Genomic DNA, 16,491 nt, shown 5'->3' with positions numbered 1-16,491 from the left:
CGGATTTGTATGTGGGTCACTCCTGATGCCCATATGCAAATATCGTCCACATATAAGGGGAGAGCTGCACGGTTTGTGTTGTGGCCGCGGCGACCAATGCTATAGTCAGAGCAACGGAATCAAACTGTTTATTTGGCAAGCTAGTTCGTAACGGCCAAAATGAACCATAAACAAAGGAGTGTCGGGTGCTTATATAGGCATACCAGCAAGCGGAACGCCAGCGAAGACGTGACACGCGCGCGCACAACTGCGCAGTGACGCCACATGACAGACGCAAAAACGCGTCTTAGATAACACTCCTTCCCTCTCTTTTTTTCCTTTTTTCTCTCTTTTTTGTTACGGTTTGTACCGACCAGGAGGCTTTCTGGTGTAGGCGCTGCGTCTATAAGAGCTTGCTTCTCCGGATCCAACGCGGTGTCACCTTGCGGGGACTGTATCGTAACACTGTGGTCCCGAATAGTAGCACGGGATGAAGACGGCAAGTCATCTGAAGTCGCAGCTGGTTTTGGTAGCAGCCCTGCAGACTCTAAAAGAGGCTCTGGGGACGGAACAGGTGATATTCAGGACCAGATTATATAAACGTTGGGGGAATACCCGTTATTAGTGGCTCGGTCTCAGGCAATAAGGGTGGGCGCAATTTGTCGGCATGAATTGACCTGATTTCTTAGCCCACTTGTACGATTCATGTTGAAAAAATTATCGCTATTTTACGATGCCGCGTAGCCATTTCTCATCGCCGGAGCGCTGACCTTGCACCAGGGTCGGGTCATTCAGCCTGAAGGACCGCCAGGCTCCTCGCTTTTCATCTACGGTGTTCCTTGCTTTGCAAAATCACTTATACATGCGGTGTTTTAGACTCGGTTGCAGGAAAGTAAGACGAATGCGCGGCTTCCATGAAAGGAACAACTCTGCAGGGGTCTTCTCCGTAGATGCAGTACGTGTGTTCCTGTACCCGAAAAGAAACAAATGTAATTGATCATGTAAGCTTCTCTTCACACACCCCTTTTCCTCGTCACATGGCTGTCGAAGCAGATCTTTCTCTACCGTTTGTACGAGTCGCTCCGTGCTTCCATTCGATGCCGGATGGTAGCGCGGCGTTTTAGTATGGTGCGCGCCGTTTTTGCGAAGAAAGTTACTGAATGCAGTATCCGTGAACTGTGGACCATTATCAGTTACAACTTCCTCCGGAAGTCCATATGCTGCAAAAACACTGCGCAGTTTTTCGGTGGTTCTGTCCGGGGTTGTTGTCATCAGGGTGACCTCCACTCACATAGAATGCGCATCAATTGACCACAACAACCACTGGTTGTCGGTGAAAGCGAAGTCCAGATGCACTCGCTGCCACCTGCGCATCGGCCACCTCCATATCAGCAATGGTACTTTTTGTATAGAACATCTTGAGTCAACTGGCAAGTGCTGCATCGCTGAACTAGACAATAAATGTCATCATCTAGCCTCGGCCATCAGACATAGCTACGAACGAGCATTTTCATGCGCGTCGTGCCTGGGTGACCTTCGTGTAATAGGCGGAGCACTTTGTCACGTAAACATTCAGGGATGATGGCAAGGTTACCCCACGTGGCACATTTCTCATCGATGGGAAATTCATGTCGCCTAACGAAATAAACAGCAAAAGATAGAAAGTTGGGCGAGTTGGTACGCTAACATGATCTTGGGTTGCAGCGCGAAGGGACACAGACACAGACTAGAAGCAGACAGGACGAACGCTACGAGTGCTTGATTATTTTCGACGTGGACGCTAATCGATAGATAGAGTTATTGACTTTCTAACGTCTGTGCAGCATCAGAAACACATGAAACAACTCACTGCGGCTTTATGCCAGTGCTTAAGCAAGTGATCAGACTGATTATGGTGAAAACAAAAACATTCAAAGATGACAGGTATACTGAAAACATACTGCATGTGAACAAATGGAGAAGAGCAAATTCGTAGCCCCGGTTTAGCAAGTATGTCGGGAAGTCATATGAATAGGACGTTAGCTTCAAATCGCTCATATTAAGACTGGAGTTCGTTCTATTTTCGCATTTTAGGACGGGGAAACATGTTAAAACTATATGCGCTGTAAATTAGTTCTCATGGACTAAATATCTGTTTCTGCGGCATGCATATTCGGGTGATATTTATAAGCGTCAGAGGCGCATGAATAAAATATTTGTTGAATTTCGTCTAACCCAACCGCAGATAAGTAGGTGTAAAAGTCTCCTTTTCACAATGAGAACCGACTCCCTTTTACTTATACAGATACAGTAACTTGTCATACTTTCTAAACTATACTAAGTTGAGGTCTGTTGATTGATATTAAGTACATGGCAATCTATTGTAAATCAAGTCGATGGTCCGTCAGCTGGACTCTGCCATGAGAGAGTAATTAGGGCATATTTTAGTTTGCTACTTTTCACATGAGTGCACTGAACCATTCTTAGAGCGGTCGCCATCGCAGGAGCGTAGGAGCGTAAATGTAACGGAGCGTAAATGTAACAATTCAATCATATCTGTCTCATGCCACATTTAAATTAATTTTAGGAGCTTCTAGACGAATCGTCCTGTACATGCATGGCAGTGGCCCGACAACCCTTTCGTCTAAAGCGAAACTGGCGGGAAAGTAGAAAGTCTTCATTGGGGTGGAATATTTGTGATAGAACATCGGTTACCCGTAGATGAGGCACCGGATAGTAGGATTACATTACCTTGGGATGCACCATGGCCGATACGAATTCCATCTCCTTCGGACCAAGAGCGTCCGTCTTCGGCTGGATCTGCAAATTGCAGTACTGGCCACGTGAGCTCACATTTCCAGAGCTGTCCCGCACCTCCGTCTCGAGGCACTCGTCGAAAGCTCCTAGGTCGACGCGGGTAACTTGTAGCACGCCCGTCGGGTATTTGCCCGTAGCGTCGAACACTGCATTGCCACGTCCACGTTAAGGTTACGCAGGGTATGACCACGCTGTCGTGCTGTGAGACAAATTTTCGCAGACACACCGAGGGGAAACAAAAAGCCTGCCTTGATTTCCCGTCCTCTATGTATGAAGATCTGAAGGTACGAAATGCAAAAATGCCCGTGTACCGTGCATTGGGTGCTAGTTAAAGAACCCAAGGTGGCCGAAATTATTCGGCAGTCCCCCACTATACCGTGTGTCCCAGCTAACGATAGCCAAGTTGCTTAACGAAAAAGAAATGATAGCAAAAACACATTGCAAGGTACGATTATAAACCATTCAGTGCTAGGTCATCACAGGTCTGACAACAGAACATATGGCGTCTTGCTACGTATTCTTATATCTTCCTTTTCTTTATACAGCCTGACTAAAGTTAGCTGGGACGCCCTATATACGGCCTGCCTCATAATCATATTGTGCTTTTGGCAGGTAAAACCCCAGAATTTTTTTATTCAGATCTGACGGCTATAGCTGTTTACGTTTATAGCTGTTTATAGCTGTTTACGACACGAAATTCTGCGATATTACGTGTCAAACCCACGATCTGATTGTGAGGCACACCGTAGTAGGGGGGTTACATTTTAATTTTTACCATCTAGAGTTCTTTAACGTGCACCCAATGCACGGTACGCAGGTGTTTCTGCATATCGCCCCCATCTAAATGCGGCCCTCGCAACCTGGATTTGATCCCGCGCCTAGCAGAGCAAAGTCACTACGCCACCACGGCAGGTGTTTGGCTGCTTTTACAATGTTTGAAACAACGCGCAAGATTACCAGGGGCCTAGACTGCCGTTGCTGTGACAACACATGTCACGATTTACTTTTGAGGTTTTTTAGCGCACGAAAAGGGACGCAGGACAGTGGCAAGACGCGGACACAGCGTCTTGTCCGCGTCTTGCCACTGTCCTGCGTCCCTTTTCGTGCGCTAAAATACCTCAGGTATGAACCAACACGCCCTAACCTACGCTCTTTCGATTTACTTTTGCTGTCTCTTTTATTGCGATGACAATTATACGGACACTTCGGGCGAATTTTCGCGCCGTCACCATCGCCGTAGTGTTCAGTATAAAGTCCAAGAGCGACAAGATCCCATTGCGCCCCGCGCACGGTATATGCTGCGGGTGCGAGGGAAATCGTGCGAGGATGAGCCGAGAAGGACGGTGGTTTGATGCGCACCATCTTCACGCGCACAGAATGTAGGCCACGTAATCGAATGCACTCTGGGAGAGGAGAACGCCGGGCTCATTTCACCATCTGATGAATTTCAGACGCTCAAAATACAAGGGCTCAGTTTATGCAATCCCACGCCTTCGTTGTTAATGTCTTTTTTCTTCCTCTCTTTCTTTTTTTCTTGTACGTGTGAGTGCTCGGGCGCGCTATGGCATCCTTTCTGTTTTATTATTTTCATTTTATTTTTATTGAAATGTTTATTTATTTATTTATTTATTTATTTATTTATTTATTTATTTATTTATTTATTTATTTATTTATTTTTTGCATAGAAGTGAACTGGAGTGGTTCGAGGCGTACTGCTTCCAACCTCTCCAGTGAGACGCCATTTAACAAATCTCCAGATGGTAAACATTCCGGGGGGTCATTCTAAACGGAGATATTCAGCGCAGCGAGCGCGACATCACCAGGCAGAAAGGGTCTTTTCAGATGATGTGGCTTCAAGCAGCATAGCGGCGCACAGTACGATGCGCCACAGCGGTGACCGCATGACCGTAGTGAGCGGATTAAGTGCAATCAAATGTCGCTCTGACGTAAAGCGGTTGCTTTTGCAATTTCCAGTTCCGTTACGGAGCGTCTATTTGAGTGCCCAGCGGTGACTGCAGCTGCGCTCGTAAAGAATGACGGCTCAGTGCCACTGTACAATGATGTCAAAAAAAAAAGAAAGACAGAAAAGAAAGAAGACCGTTTGCGTTCAAGCTCTCGATGGCGCGACAGGTTCTTTCCGCTCGTTTGTAGTCACTGACGAATGCTGCTTGATCGACCAAAGATATTGATCTCACCTTCCTTGCTATTCAAGGCAAAGAACGTGCTACATTAAGTAAAAAGTTTACCGACCATGTTGAATGGGTCACAGACCGCATGTAACGAACATAACCCACGCGCTGACCATCCGCAGAAATTCTAGCACGAATGTATTTCCAATAAGGCAAGTGGGCTGTCTTTTAAAAGTCGTTTGCGCGAAAATGGTGTTTTTATTATAGGGTCACGCGATTACACCAAACAAAAAATACGCGCGCTTCCTCCATTGGCATCTACCAGTGCCTTTATATTAAGTGCGGGTTTTAGGAGGACCGGACTTAACTCGCCAAAGCACGTACTCTTTATTAATCACTCAACGAATGCACGAGGCATATAGGCACGAATGTGGTTAACGTGAGACGAGGGCAATGTAACCATTAATAAAACACAACACGAAATCTTGAAAACGTCGCCCTCGCCCCAATTTTTACTTGACATGCCTCGAGGTCACTATGTCAAAATTTGAATTAATTTGTAAATGCTTAGTGACGTTTACAGCAGCATAATATTGCCGATTACACTCCATCATGCGCGCAAGTGTTGCTGGAAATGATAGATCGATGCTCAAATGCATTGGCTACCTTTGATGAGGTGACCACGGTTAGAAACCATGTCGCTGCACAGGATCAGCGCATGCCTCTGCATATCACTTGTGACATTTCATTTGCACGTTGTTTCCTGCGCTCCTCAAGCCATTGCTCTTGGTGAGCGCAAAGCCAAGAGCCAGTCCAGTTCTTCGCAAATAGTCCGTACGCCCGCGTAGCTATTCTGGCTGCCACGCGCTCACGAGACCACTGCCTGCCTGCCGATGTGTGCCTGCAGCGTGGTCAGCGTCTGCAGCTGTCACGCGTACAGCTGAAAAATATGGTGCAATGCACATAGTGTCAAGTGAATGACGACACCAAGAGGAATTCGATGCAGCGCGTCTTTTTGGTTTGTTGCGTCAAATTTCAGGCGGATAAAGCTCATTTCAGAGCCTATTTCTTGCAAGCGCCAGCGGCGCTCGTCGGCTGGAGCCCAGCAAGCTATCGTGAAGTCTACCATGTACTTTGGTGGCTATAGCAAAGGCGATTCTGATATGCAGTGTCTATGTGTCAACTGAAATGTTAGAGGAGCGGCCATTTCGCTGCGCAAAGCCGAGAAGTGAGACATGAGAGGTCAAGCTTCAATGCAAACGAGCTTTTTTTTTTCTTACATAAAGCAGCTGATGGCTTTCGAGAAATAAATGGGCAAGATGTGGAACTAACACTGCACTACAGTGACGCAAATCTCAGTTTCTAAGCATACCATGTCTGTGAAGCCCCCGTATGAAGGGGACGTTCATGTCCTACTCCTTTACCACGCTGATCACGAGAACGAGATGGCGAAAGAAGCTTGAATCGTAGCAAAGGGAAGCCACCTGCGGCAGCATGTATGGCCTGCTGTGATTCGCACTGACGCGGCACCAAGGGGACCACAGCTAACGTCCGCTAATATGTTCGTCCACGAGAACACCGTGTCTGCGACACCGAACAGCCCGTCATCTTTCAGCCGTCCACCACTGACCACTGAAGGTCACTATAACGGCAGCCAGGTTATAATTGTCCAGGGTGCCGTGAACGTTCCTTGGTCAGACGAATCTCGCACAAATGCTCGCTTGATGCTCATATGCACGCCCAGGGCTGTGACACACCACGCACGAAGGGTGCAGTTTGTTCATCACTACATCACAGCGTCAAGGAAAAGGACGAGTAGCTGATCTTTGCGAAGCCATGCAGGAGCGGCGATACGTACGACAGGTCGGACGCATGAGGAACACTGCGGGTTCCACTAAAGTGCTATACATGTTGTTGGACAAGTTCTGTCGATAAAGTGAGTAGAGTGACAAGGAAAGACCAAGTTCACAATGCCCACATCTGATGGAGTGTCCGAGGATGTTGACCAGATCACCGGCGAAGAACGTAAGATGTCGACGTCACTGCGAAGCGCAAAGAAAGGACCTCTCGGCGATACAGGGTGTTTCAGCTAACCTTAGTCAATGATTGAAAATATGCCGAGGCGCTCAATTCAAGCATGAGACCAAATGCATGTTATTTGCTATTGTATAGAAGAATCGCACTATTTGTTAATCTGCTTAATTGCATAATTAGTCAGTGTTGTTTGCCAACTTCGCGAGTATTAACTGCATACGGCAAAACTTCCGAAAAGAAAGTTCTAAAGCATTCTAGGAAACATCTAATTCAGCAGCCTCTAACTTTCTACTTGCTACGCAACCATTTTTTTTTCTGTGTCTTAAATCCCACGAAATATTAAAGAAAGCATGTGGTATGCCTGCTTGCGAATATCGCAAAGCGCTATATAACATTTCAACCATAATTACTTCATCACGCAACTAGCAACGAAGTGGTGCCAAAACGACAATTTTTCCCCAGATACTGGCACCTCCATCGTTCGTGGGTTCCACAGGCGATGGCGGTCGGTTCCACATTCTACCCTAAATGCACCAGCCGGCAAATTCGACGTCTCCAATTTCTCGTTAAAAATCGGGGGCATTTAGTAAGTCCAAGATAATGCATTGCCAAAATATTTTTGCAACTAAGCTTTTTGTCTGCAGCGCCATTTGAATTCTGACTGTTATGAAAAATATAGTGTACAAGACAAAATTCGCGAAAAATGAAGTTCAATTGAAAGAAGGCGAACATTTCGTCTTATTAACTTTGAAAATTGTGCTTTACTATGCACTCTCCTTTGTAGGCCCTCAATTAATTTTTTGATCTGCGTATAAGCTGGCTAACCGGCCAATTTGAGGCATTTTTGTTGTTTTCATAAACAGTTCATTCATCCATAGTTGCTTTGTTCACTATTCTTGGCAGTCCTGTGTCCAAATAACTAGCACAGAACAACTCCTAAGACATCGTTTCAGAAAGCTTAATCAGAGTGATTTGGTTTAGGCAAAAGAAATTGAACTTTGGTACATATTTCATACCGCAATGTTAACAGCGCGCGTTCATTGCCGTACACGCCTTGGAGTGGCGAGAAACATAACCTATGCACCGACAACGTTTGTGTCACGGGAGCGTCGTAGAATGCTTGATACTTCCGTGCCTCCGTTTATTCAGTAGTCAGGATTTGAAAGTCGATCATTTGATAAGCAAACAACATGTATAAGAGTAGCGGGATCCAAACACTATTAGCAAAAAAGGCGAGGTCATTGTTTTCGTAGATTTCGCAGAAAATTACCACTACGTTATTCAGTATGCTCCCGTCTTTTCATTGGACGAACGAACGGGCTACAGCCTGTGCTAAAGGCACATACTTCCATCCGGATGAAAGCGGTGATGATATTTGTGATCACTACACACTGCCTAAAACAAACCACAGTGTCAGCGTTCTGAGCTGAATTTTTCAAGATTCACAAAACAACAGTTTCACGGAATTAGTAAACTATGCTACCGTTCTATTGGAGCTTCGTCCCTATACAAGAGCCGGAAGAATATTGTAAACGCTGAGCGCCGCCGTCCCTCGGCGTAACCGCACGAACGCGCTCGTGCCACTGCTCGCGCGTTCGTCGTCGTCGTCTTCCACAGCTGGCTCCGATGCCGCTCATCATGCCAGCGTTCCCATACTTGCTCTCCCTCTGCAAAGGCGCTGACGGCACCGGCCCACTGCCAGTCGGTGCGGTGATATTGGTTTCAAATACTTTGCCTCAGTATATCGCGAAATGAAAACACGTATACAGCTGCACTCAAATTTCCCATTAGGGAGTATAGTAATCCTCGAACTATTTTTTTTAACTCTTCGCATAGTAAAAGTGCTTGCAATGGCATTGGTAGCATCGTCAAGAGTTCAGTGGCTAGGGCAAGCCTTCAAAGGACTTACGGAGACCACATCGCGACCAGCTATTAGAGTGGGCAAAAGAAAAAAGTCAAAAGGATCATGGTCATATGCGTACTGAAACACGTTATACAAGCAAAAAAAAAAGAAAACAAACTAACGTCACGGTTTTAAAGAGACGTATCAGTCGCAGGTGCACAATTCCACCGATTTCGTCCATCGTCCCCTACATTCACCATGGGAACAGCACGAACAAGACGACGACGGAGTGAAAGAACACTGGACGAGCCTTTCACTAGATGAAAGGATGTCCTTTCACTCCGTTGTCGTCTTGTTCGCGCTGTTCCCATTATGAATGTGTACCAACTCGCCTAACTTTCCACTTTAATACAACGTCCCCTATCCGTGATCGGTGTGGGGCTGACTTCCTATTCCTCGACACAGGAATTAGATGTGGCTAAATAAACTGAGCCAGGGCAGCCTCAAGCACTTCTGTAGCAATCCCCCGAGAAAAACATAATGTCAGTACGTAATGTTTATCACCACGTCAAGACGTGAATTGCAGTGAAGATTAACTGCTAGCCAACGGCGCTGAATAGAGTAGGACCAAAGTTCAACATTTGTCTTCCGCAAAGCAAAAATTACTTGAAGTACGCATTTTGAAACAAATTGATAGATGTCCTATGAAATACGGAACCTTACATCATTTTAAGTGAACCCCCTGAATGCGGAATTGATAATTGAAAACGCGACAAAACTTCAAGTTTTGAAACTGTGGGATCATTTTTCTTTAATATCTTGCGGTTGTTCCGTGCCAAAATATTTTAGACAATTATTTGGGCATAATAATGCCAAGAATTATTAACAAAACAGGCGTGGACTAATCAAACATTTATTTTAAAATTAAAAAATTGCCCCAAATTTGCTTTTCTGCCCGCATTATAACCACATCAAAAATAAGGTTGGGGCCTTCAATGGTTAGTGCATAGTAAAGCCCACTCTTTCTAAGTTTGTGAGACAAAATTCCCGCTTCCTTTGAATTAAGTATCAGCGTTCGCGATTTTTTTTCTTGTGCATCTTATTTTGCCTGAAGAGTAGCATTCAAACGATGCTCAAGCAGACAAAACATGTTTTTCGCGCACAATATTTTATAGTTGCATTTCGTTGTACCTACTAAATGCCCACAATTGCAAAAAATAAATCTGGGAGGTTCGGGTTTTCGGCTGGTGCGTTGACGGGACTCGTGTACACCGAACTGCGCTCAGGGCTTCGCTTTCTCTGCAGCAGCGCTAAGTCAAACGTTTCACAGAGTTGGTCAGTGTCACAGAGTTTCACGGACAATTGAACACTTCTGGTACGTCGTGGAGACGACACTAGAAACTTTCAGTTTTTTTACACATCCTCCTTAAAATATAGAAAACCTCGTCGCGAACCCTGTTGTTGGACCCACTATCGTTCCCCAGGGCGTCACCGCAAGGATCATTGTCCCTGCTCTAAGCCAGGCACAAATTTTGTCAGCGCTACACAGTTTTTGGTGCAAAGACTATGCAGAAACGTACATGTTCTTTGCAGCTCGAAGTGTGTGCAGTCATGTCACGTTTTCACCTCTGTGAGGTTGATAAAAGAGCAACAAAACGAAACGTTACCTTCTAAGGAATTGAATTGTTTCATGAGGCTTGGTTCGTGCCCAGATTAAGAAAGCGACGACAGAAAGGGAAGATATGGTAGAAGATACTAGCAAAAAAAAAGTGACAGCGGTTCATTTCATGCGTTACAGGACGGTGAAAGCTTTGTCTATCACAGGCCTGCATGCTCCACTGCTGCGCTGCCTGCTGAAGCAACAGTGCACGTGAATGATCGTAAACAAAAGTTGAAGAGCCACATCGTGGTGGCACACAAGTAAATATTATTATTCTACAGAATGGGGAGGGGGGGGGGACGAAACAGCTGTGCATGGTCCACCGCTGCGGACACAAAGTAACGCATAAGAAGTAGTAGCTGTGCCCCTTAGCTCCACACCGAACGCAATATTTGCGACGATATCGAGGCTTCTTATGACAGGCTCGACCTACCTTCTTTTTGCTACGATTTGGTGCACTGGTTGTCTCAACGACAGTTCCGCACGTACTTCCTGTAGTTTCGCCGTTCCCTTACCAAGCACGATATACAGGGGAAAAGGCGTGTTCACTTACGTCTGAGTGCCCATGGCTCCGGTTTCTCGAAGGCGGCCACCGTACGGAGAAGGGCCAATCTGCACTGTTGCCGAATGTTGGCCCCGTTAAGCTTCCGTATCAGAGACGGTGGTATGCTGGCGAAGAGGCTGGTCATCATGTTTTGCAGCCCTTGCGTGATGTCAGCAGTGTTATTATCTGCATCTGTGGCAGCTGCTCTCACTGGTGTCGACGGCGCAGATTCCTCATCGGCGCCACCCGTAACGTTATCTGCTAACGAGCATCGAGCGGAGATCTCGAGCAGCAAGCAGATCGCCAAGACGATTAATCTCATGGTGGTGCTTTTCCGTCTACTTTTCCCCATCGATGATAGAAAGAACATTGTGCGCGATTCCTAAAAAACAGAACTCCTATCTTTTTTTTTCTGTATCTGCTAGCTGCCTCTTTTTTACGATGATTCAAGATGAAGAGCCACGTTAATGAAAAGAGCAGAGCGGTAACACCTTGCAAAACTGAGTTATCTCTGCCCACAGCCGTACGAAGGGCAGTCACCTTGCATGAACCTGGAAGTATCTATTGACACAGCAATCTCCGTCGGCAAAGCAGCGAAACACAAAAAATGCAGCTCGACACACTAATCTATCAATGTGGCGTTAGCGTATGGATATACGTTTTGCTAATGGGAAAGTATGAATGAATCTGGCTTCGAGCTTTGGAGCAGCCGGTCTTGATAATCGTTGCGGTTGACTCGTCAACGTGGCCAGGTTGTAATGGTGCGGAATGATTACAACGGATGGACACTTCTGGGCACTCCTGGCTGACTGATGTAACGTGGTTATGAAAAGAAGACAGCTTCCTCCGCGGAGCCGATGTGCACAGTTACAAAAATTTCGCTTGCCCGTGGATGGCCATACGCGCAGAAACGGTAGACCGTGCAGGATGCCTCAAGGATTTCTCAAAAACGACGCCAGAAGCAAATAATTAGGGTATAGTTACTCTGACGACAAACGGCGGGAATGGTGCAAGTCGGATCATCAGTGCTAGTGGAGTGAGGTACGCGACCAAGGGCACGTAGCTGGGTGCGAACACGTGAGTACTGAGCTCACCGCCGGAGAGCAAACCAATGAAGCGTCCTATTTTTTTTTTCCTGCCTTAGTTGAGGCGTTTCAGGAGGCTCCCGTGTTAGAGTGCAGCTTTAGCTACGATATGTCGAAAACACTGGCCTGAGATGAGAGGGAAACTGCGGCAAAATCAGTGATGTCGGGAAATTACCTCAGCGCATTGTTGATTTCACGCTTTCCCTCTTAGCGTTTCGCTCTCAGTCTGTGCAGCAGAATATGCCGCTTCTGTTGTAGCACTCGACGTCGAAACACGTGACCCAGAAAGAGAGAGAGAGAGAGCGAGGTAAAAAATGGAGTTCACGAATGACGTCCTTTGCCGACAATGCTCCGAATGCTCCTTTCGCTTGCAATGATAACTAATTGGGTGAAGCGCTTTCTAGACTTGGACGAAATCATTTTTAATAACAGCAGGACAGACAAGTTTTGATGCCTGCCTGAGGCCAAGGCCATGCTGCTGCCTTGCCTGTCAGTTAGCGAGACAAGTGAAGCGCCCGCTGATTAAACTTTTTTACCTTGTTTAAAAATGCAATCAACTGACAGCCGTTCAGCGCAAGTTTGCTGATGCTGAGTGAGACAGCTACAATTGCAGTTGCTAAACTTTTTCAGAGCAACAGCTGTACAAGTAAGGCACGCTTCTTAAACAAACAATAAGAATAAAAACTTCCAAGCTAGAATGCACGGTAGATGGTCTTCTAGAAATAATCTCAGAGCTTATTCGGCGTAAACAGCTGGTTTAACAAAGCATAAAATCACAATGTAAAACCGAACTCTTATCTTTCCGAGCGAACCGCAAAATGTCTGATGTTTTGCGCGTTCAGTACGCGGTGTCACGGGGGCCTTCAGAGTACTAACCCGAAATCAACAGAATGAAAGCCTCCGAAAACGTCGTAGTTCTCGATGTCGTTGACGAAAGGGATGTCGGCAGGCAATAGAACAATAACGAGCGCCGCCGGCTGCCTCACCGAATATTGGCACACAATAAGGCTGCAAGTGGCGTGGGACATAAAAATTACAAACCAAGCAAACCGAAAGCCAATGACAATAGCAATTTTTTTACAATATGGCCTAAAAGAAAATTTGGCATCACCGACTATATATGCGAGTTTTCTAGAGGGCGCTGTACCACTATGGGAATGCCAAGATGTGGGTGTGAGGGGCTTGTTTTGAACGCGACTTGGCTCAAAACAGTCATTTGCGCACAAATAAAGGTGGTGGTGGTGGTGGTGGTGGTGGGTGTGGTGGTGGTTGCGCTGTCTTGCCGTGTAGTTCACACCTTTTGTCACTAGGTAGTGAATAGTTGAATGGCTAGAGCACTGAGCTGATGTACTCAGGGAATCCGGTTCGAAAACAACCGTCAGACCATAATGGATCACTGGGTATGTAACAAAAAAAATCATTACGTGCCCAATGCAGGGATCGAATCTCAGTTTCCCAGCACAGCAGACTGAAGTGCAGAACCCAGCAGGTGTTCTAATAATGTTTTCACATAATAACAATAAAAGCAGCATTTTACACTGTGTTTTTACTAAACAATTAACCATTGCGACACGTGATACACTGCTAGTCAGACGCGTCGTCACGGTATGTTGGCTCTCCTAGACAGATGCGCAGTCTAGCTAAGCTACCGCTTCCCGACAATCTCATGCGTACACCATCACGGCAGCGTCAGTTGTTTCTCCAGAAGCTACGTATTTGAGATAGCTGGTTCATGACTTGAGCACAAGCAGCGCCAAATAACAAGACATGAGAACAGGACAGACAGCGGCACTGACTAAAAAAACCAAATATTTATTCTTTCAACCAGCATCTAGTATAGTGCTCAGCTCAACAATAAAAGCAAAAAAATAATAATAATAAAGACGTGAGCATGCATGAAAGGAATAGGCAACGAAATTGTTCCGATAGGAATGATTTCTTCGGAAGGAGTGAAATGGAAGGGCGGCTTATACTACACGCATGCATCACCACTTCTTTCGACGAGGAAGACTTTGGATATCAGTCGTGCGCGCTCATCATGGTACTTTGAAACTATGATGCAATCTTTAAAAAAAGTGGTTCACAGCCGCATTCGATGCAATGCAATGAGAAATGGTTATCTCTTGCCTGCTTACTGACCTTGTTTAAGCGTTCGGGCATGCGGCAATTAACACAAAGCCCCGTTTTTCCTACATGTGGAGACGCTGTCAGAACAGAGGTATCTGGTAAACACCATGACGACGGCAGTTAACAAACTGCTGTTTATGCTTTCTTTTTTGCAACCCCTGGTAGTCTTGGTCTCTCGAATGACTTTTTTGGCATAGGCTACCAAGTTAATTTAGTTACGTCAATTTTCTCTTTATGCTTGAAAAAACATTCAGAGTTGATTGTACTGTACGTAGCCGGCGCATGGCATCAGCTGGAACGACTCATAAATAATTAAAAGATTGATCTTTTCGAAGTGAGTATGGTCTGAGAGAAAGGAAGCACGCAGCAAGGGAGAACGACAAGGACGGGTGCCCGTCCTAGTCATTCTTTCTTGTCCGCGTCACCTAAGCGTTATGGCCCCGATAACTCTATCAAATCAACTAAACCAAACTTCTGCCCTCCAAGAAGTTATGACTGTAGTGGTATACTTCGGGACACAGAACAAATAAATGGAAACGCCACTAAAGACAACCTCGACAGCAATAAAAAAAAAATCACTACGCAGCGGAAAAAATACTATTCCCCTGTCTTTACTGAAACGACAGAGCAGTCAACTGGCAATTGTGAGTGATGGCATGCTATTAAGCTGGACGAGTCGTAACGATGAAACACTCAAAGACTTACGCTATGCCACCAGACACAAAGACAAGTTCAATTACGGCGTTCAATTTTCAGGTTTGTGCGCGATCCGTACGGCCACACAGAGGTTTGTTTAAAGCTGCTTGTTTTATCCTGCGAGCTCGACTCTTTTAGGATCGCTCATTAACTTTTATTTGTGTTATTCATTCCGTTTCAAGTCCCCTCAAGGTCTTCAGATTTCATGAATATGAGTGAGCGAACGAGAGAACTGCAGATAACGCAGTCTGTGTAATAGTGTAAGCTTGAGCTAGCACCCTCCATATTGAAACGCCTGGGAAACACCGAAATGCTCACGCCACTGGAATCGAGTGCGTGTTATCTCTAATTCTCCCTCTGCTTTCGTGTCTTTCTACCTCGTCCTCCCCCTTTACCAAGTGCAGGGTAGCAAAGCGGATTTTCCGTTTAGGTTGACCTCCCTGCCCCCCTTTTTTCTATTTTACTCTCGTTGGTTTGCATCTCACGCCGCTGCATGGCGCTCTATACTGGGTTTTTGACATAACCTGAACCAAACTTCAAATATAGACTGCGGTACACTTTAGATGAATGATACCAACGGCGTGTTGTTCTTTGTCGTCTAGTTACTCAGCGTATTTTTGAAGCGCGATCACTTACCTCAATATAGTCACATTTTATTATGCAAAACGTGAGATATTTATTTCAGGACATAAGTCTCGTTTGACAAGTTGTAGAGCGCGCTCAGAAATATCAAATAAAATTGTTTTGTTGACGTTACGGTTTTTTTTATTCTTTTTTTCTCCTTTTTTTTTTACCGGGCTATGAATAAAACCCGCGAAATAGAAGAAAAAAAAAGACCTCGCAGTACCCCTGCGCGTCTGGGTGGCAGAGCTCTCAATGGTGTTTCAAGAGAACGAAACCTGCATGACCATCGCAAAAGTAGAAAAGCGATCTAGCGGTCCAGTGTACGTCAGCACTTTCGTTTTTCAGAATGAAACTCGCCGCGGACATAAATAATAAGGGATAGGCCGGCGCTTAACGTGGATGTAAACCCACCTATCGGTATTCGAAAGACATGCGAGTTTAGTTCTTTCGAAACACGATTGAGGGCGCTGCACTCCGGAGGCTCAAGAGCGTAGTGACGTCATGTTCTGCACGTTGCGCGTGCTTTCTTCAGAGCGTCGGGAAAAAAAGAACCGCGTAAACGGTAACGTCATGGAAACAGCGACCTCATCGGGGGTTTCTGAACTCGCTCTACAATTCATATTCAAATAAGAGTTACGCCTCAGAACAGATACTTGAAAATTTCACTCAACTAAACGTGACTGATTAGCAAACTAATCGCCCTTCCAAAAAATAGTGTGAGTAATGCAAGACGACACGAGCAATGTACCGTTGGTCTCATTTGCCAGAGGCGTGTCACCTCATTCTTAAGTGTAATTCAAGTTACGCGAAACGCACGGTATAAGACGACGCCCGCATCCTCTTTCACGATCCTCCTGTGTCCAATCACTAAGCCCTGGAATGAGGGCATTTCTAATACAGTTTCATTCTTTGCTTAAGCGGCCACATGCGCAAATTTTAATGAATTACGTTGCATTTAAAATTGTTATTTAAAC

General features: G+C 45.7%; 1 protein-coding gene across 7 annotated transcripts in view; it reads right to left on the bottom strand.

The window, feature by feature from the left end:
• Nucleotides 1–11,127, bottom strand: part of LOC135909961 (uncharacterized) — a 30,119-nt gene extending 18,992 nt beyond the window's left edge. For 2 of the 7 annotated variants that reach the window (XM_070532275.1, XM_070532273.1), the window contains exons 1-2: nucleotides 10,995–11,089; nucleotides 2,710–2,926 (exon numbers count right to left, since the gene is read on the bottom strand). In XM_070532275.1, coding sequence (XP_070388376.1) covers nucleotides 2,710–2,926; nucleotides 10,995–11,008 — 231 coding nt within the window. In that variant the 5' untranslated portion in view covers nucleotides 11,009–11,089. The other 5 variants (XR_010566863.2, XR_011511464.1, XR_011511467.1 and 2 more) reach the window with 5 other exon arrangements.
• Between the last annotated feature and the right edge of the window lie 5,364 nt (nucleotides 11,128–16,491).

Source organism: Dermacentor albipictus, chromosome 1 (assembly GCF_038994185.2).
Source record: "Dermacentor albipictus isolate Rhodes 1998 colony chromosome 1, USDA_Dalb.pri_finalv2, whole genome shotgun sequence".
Taxonomy (NCBI): Eukaryota; Metazoa; Arthropoda; class Arachnida; order Ixodida; family Ixodidae; genus Dermacentor; species Dermacentor albipictus.
Note: the sequence above shows the minus strand (reverse complement) of the source record. Positions and strands in the feature narration are given on the sequence as shown.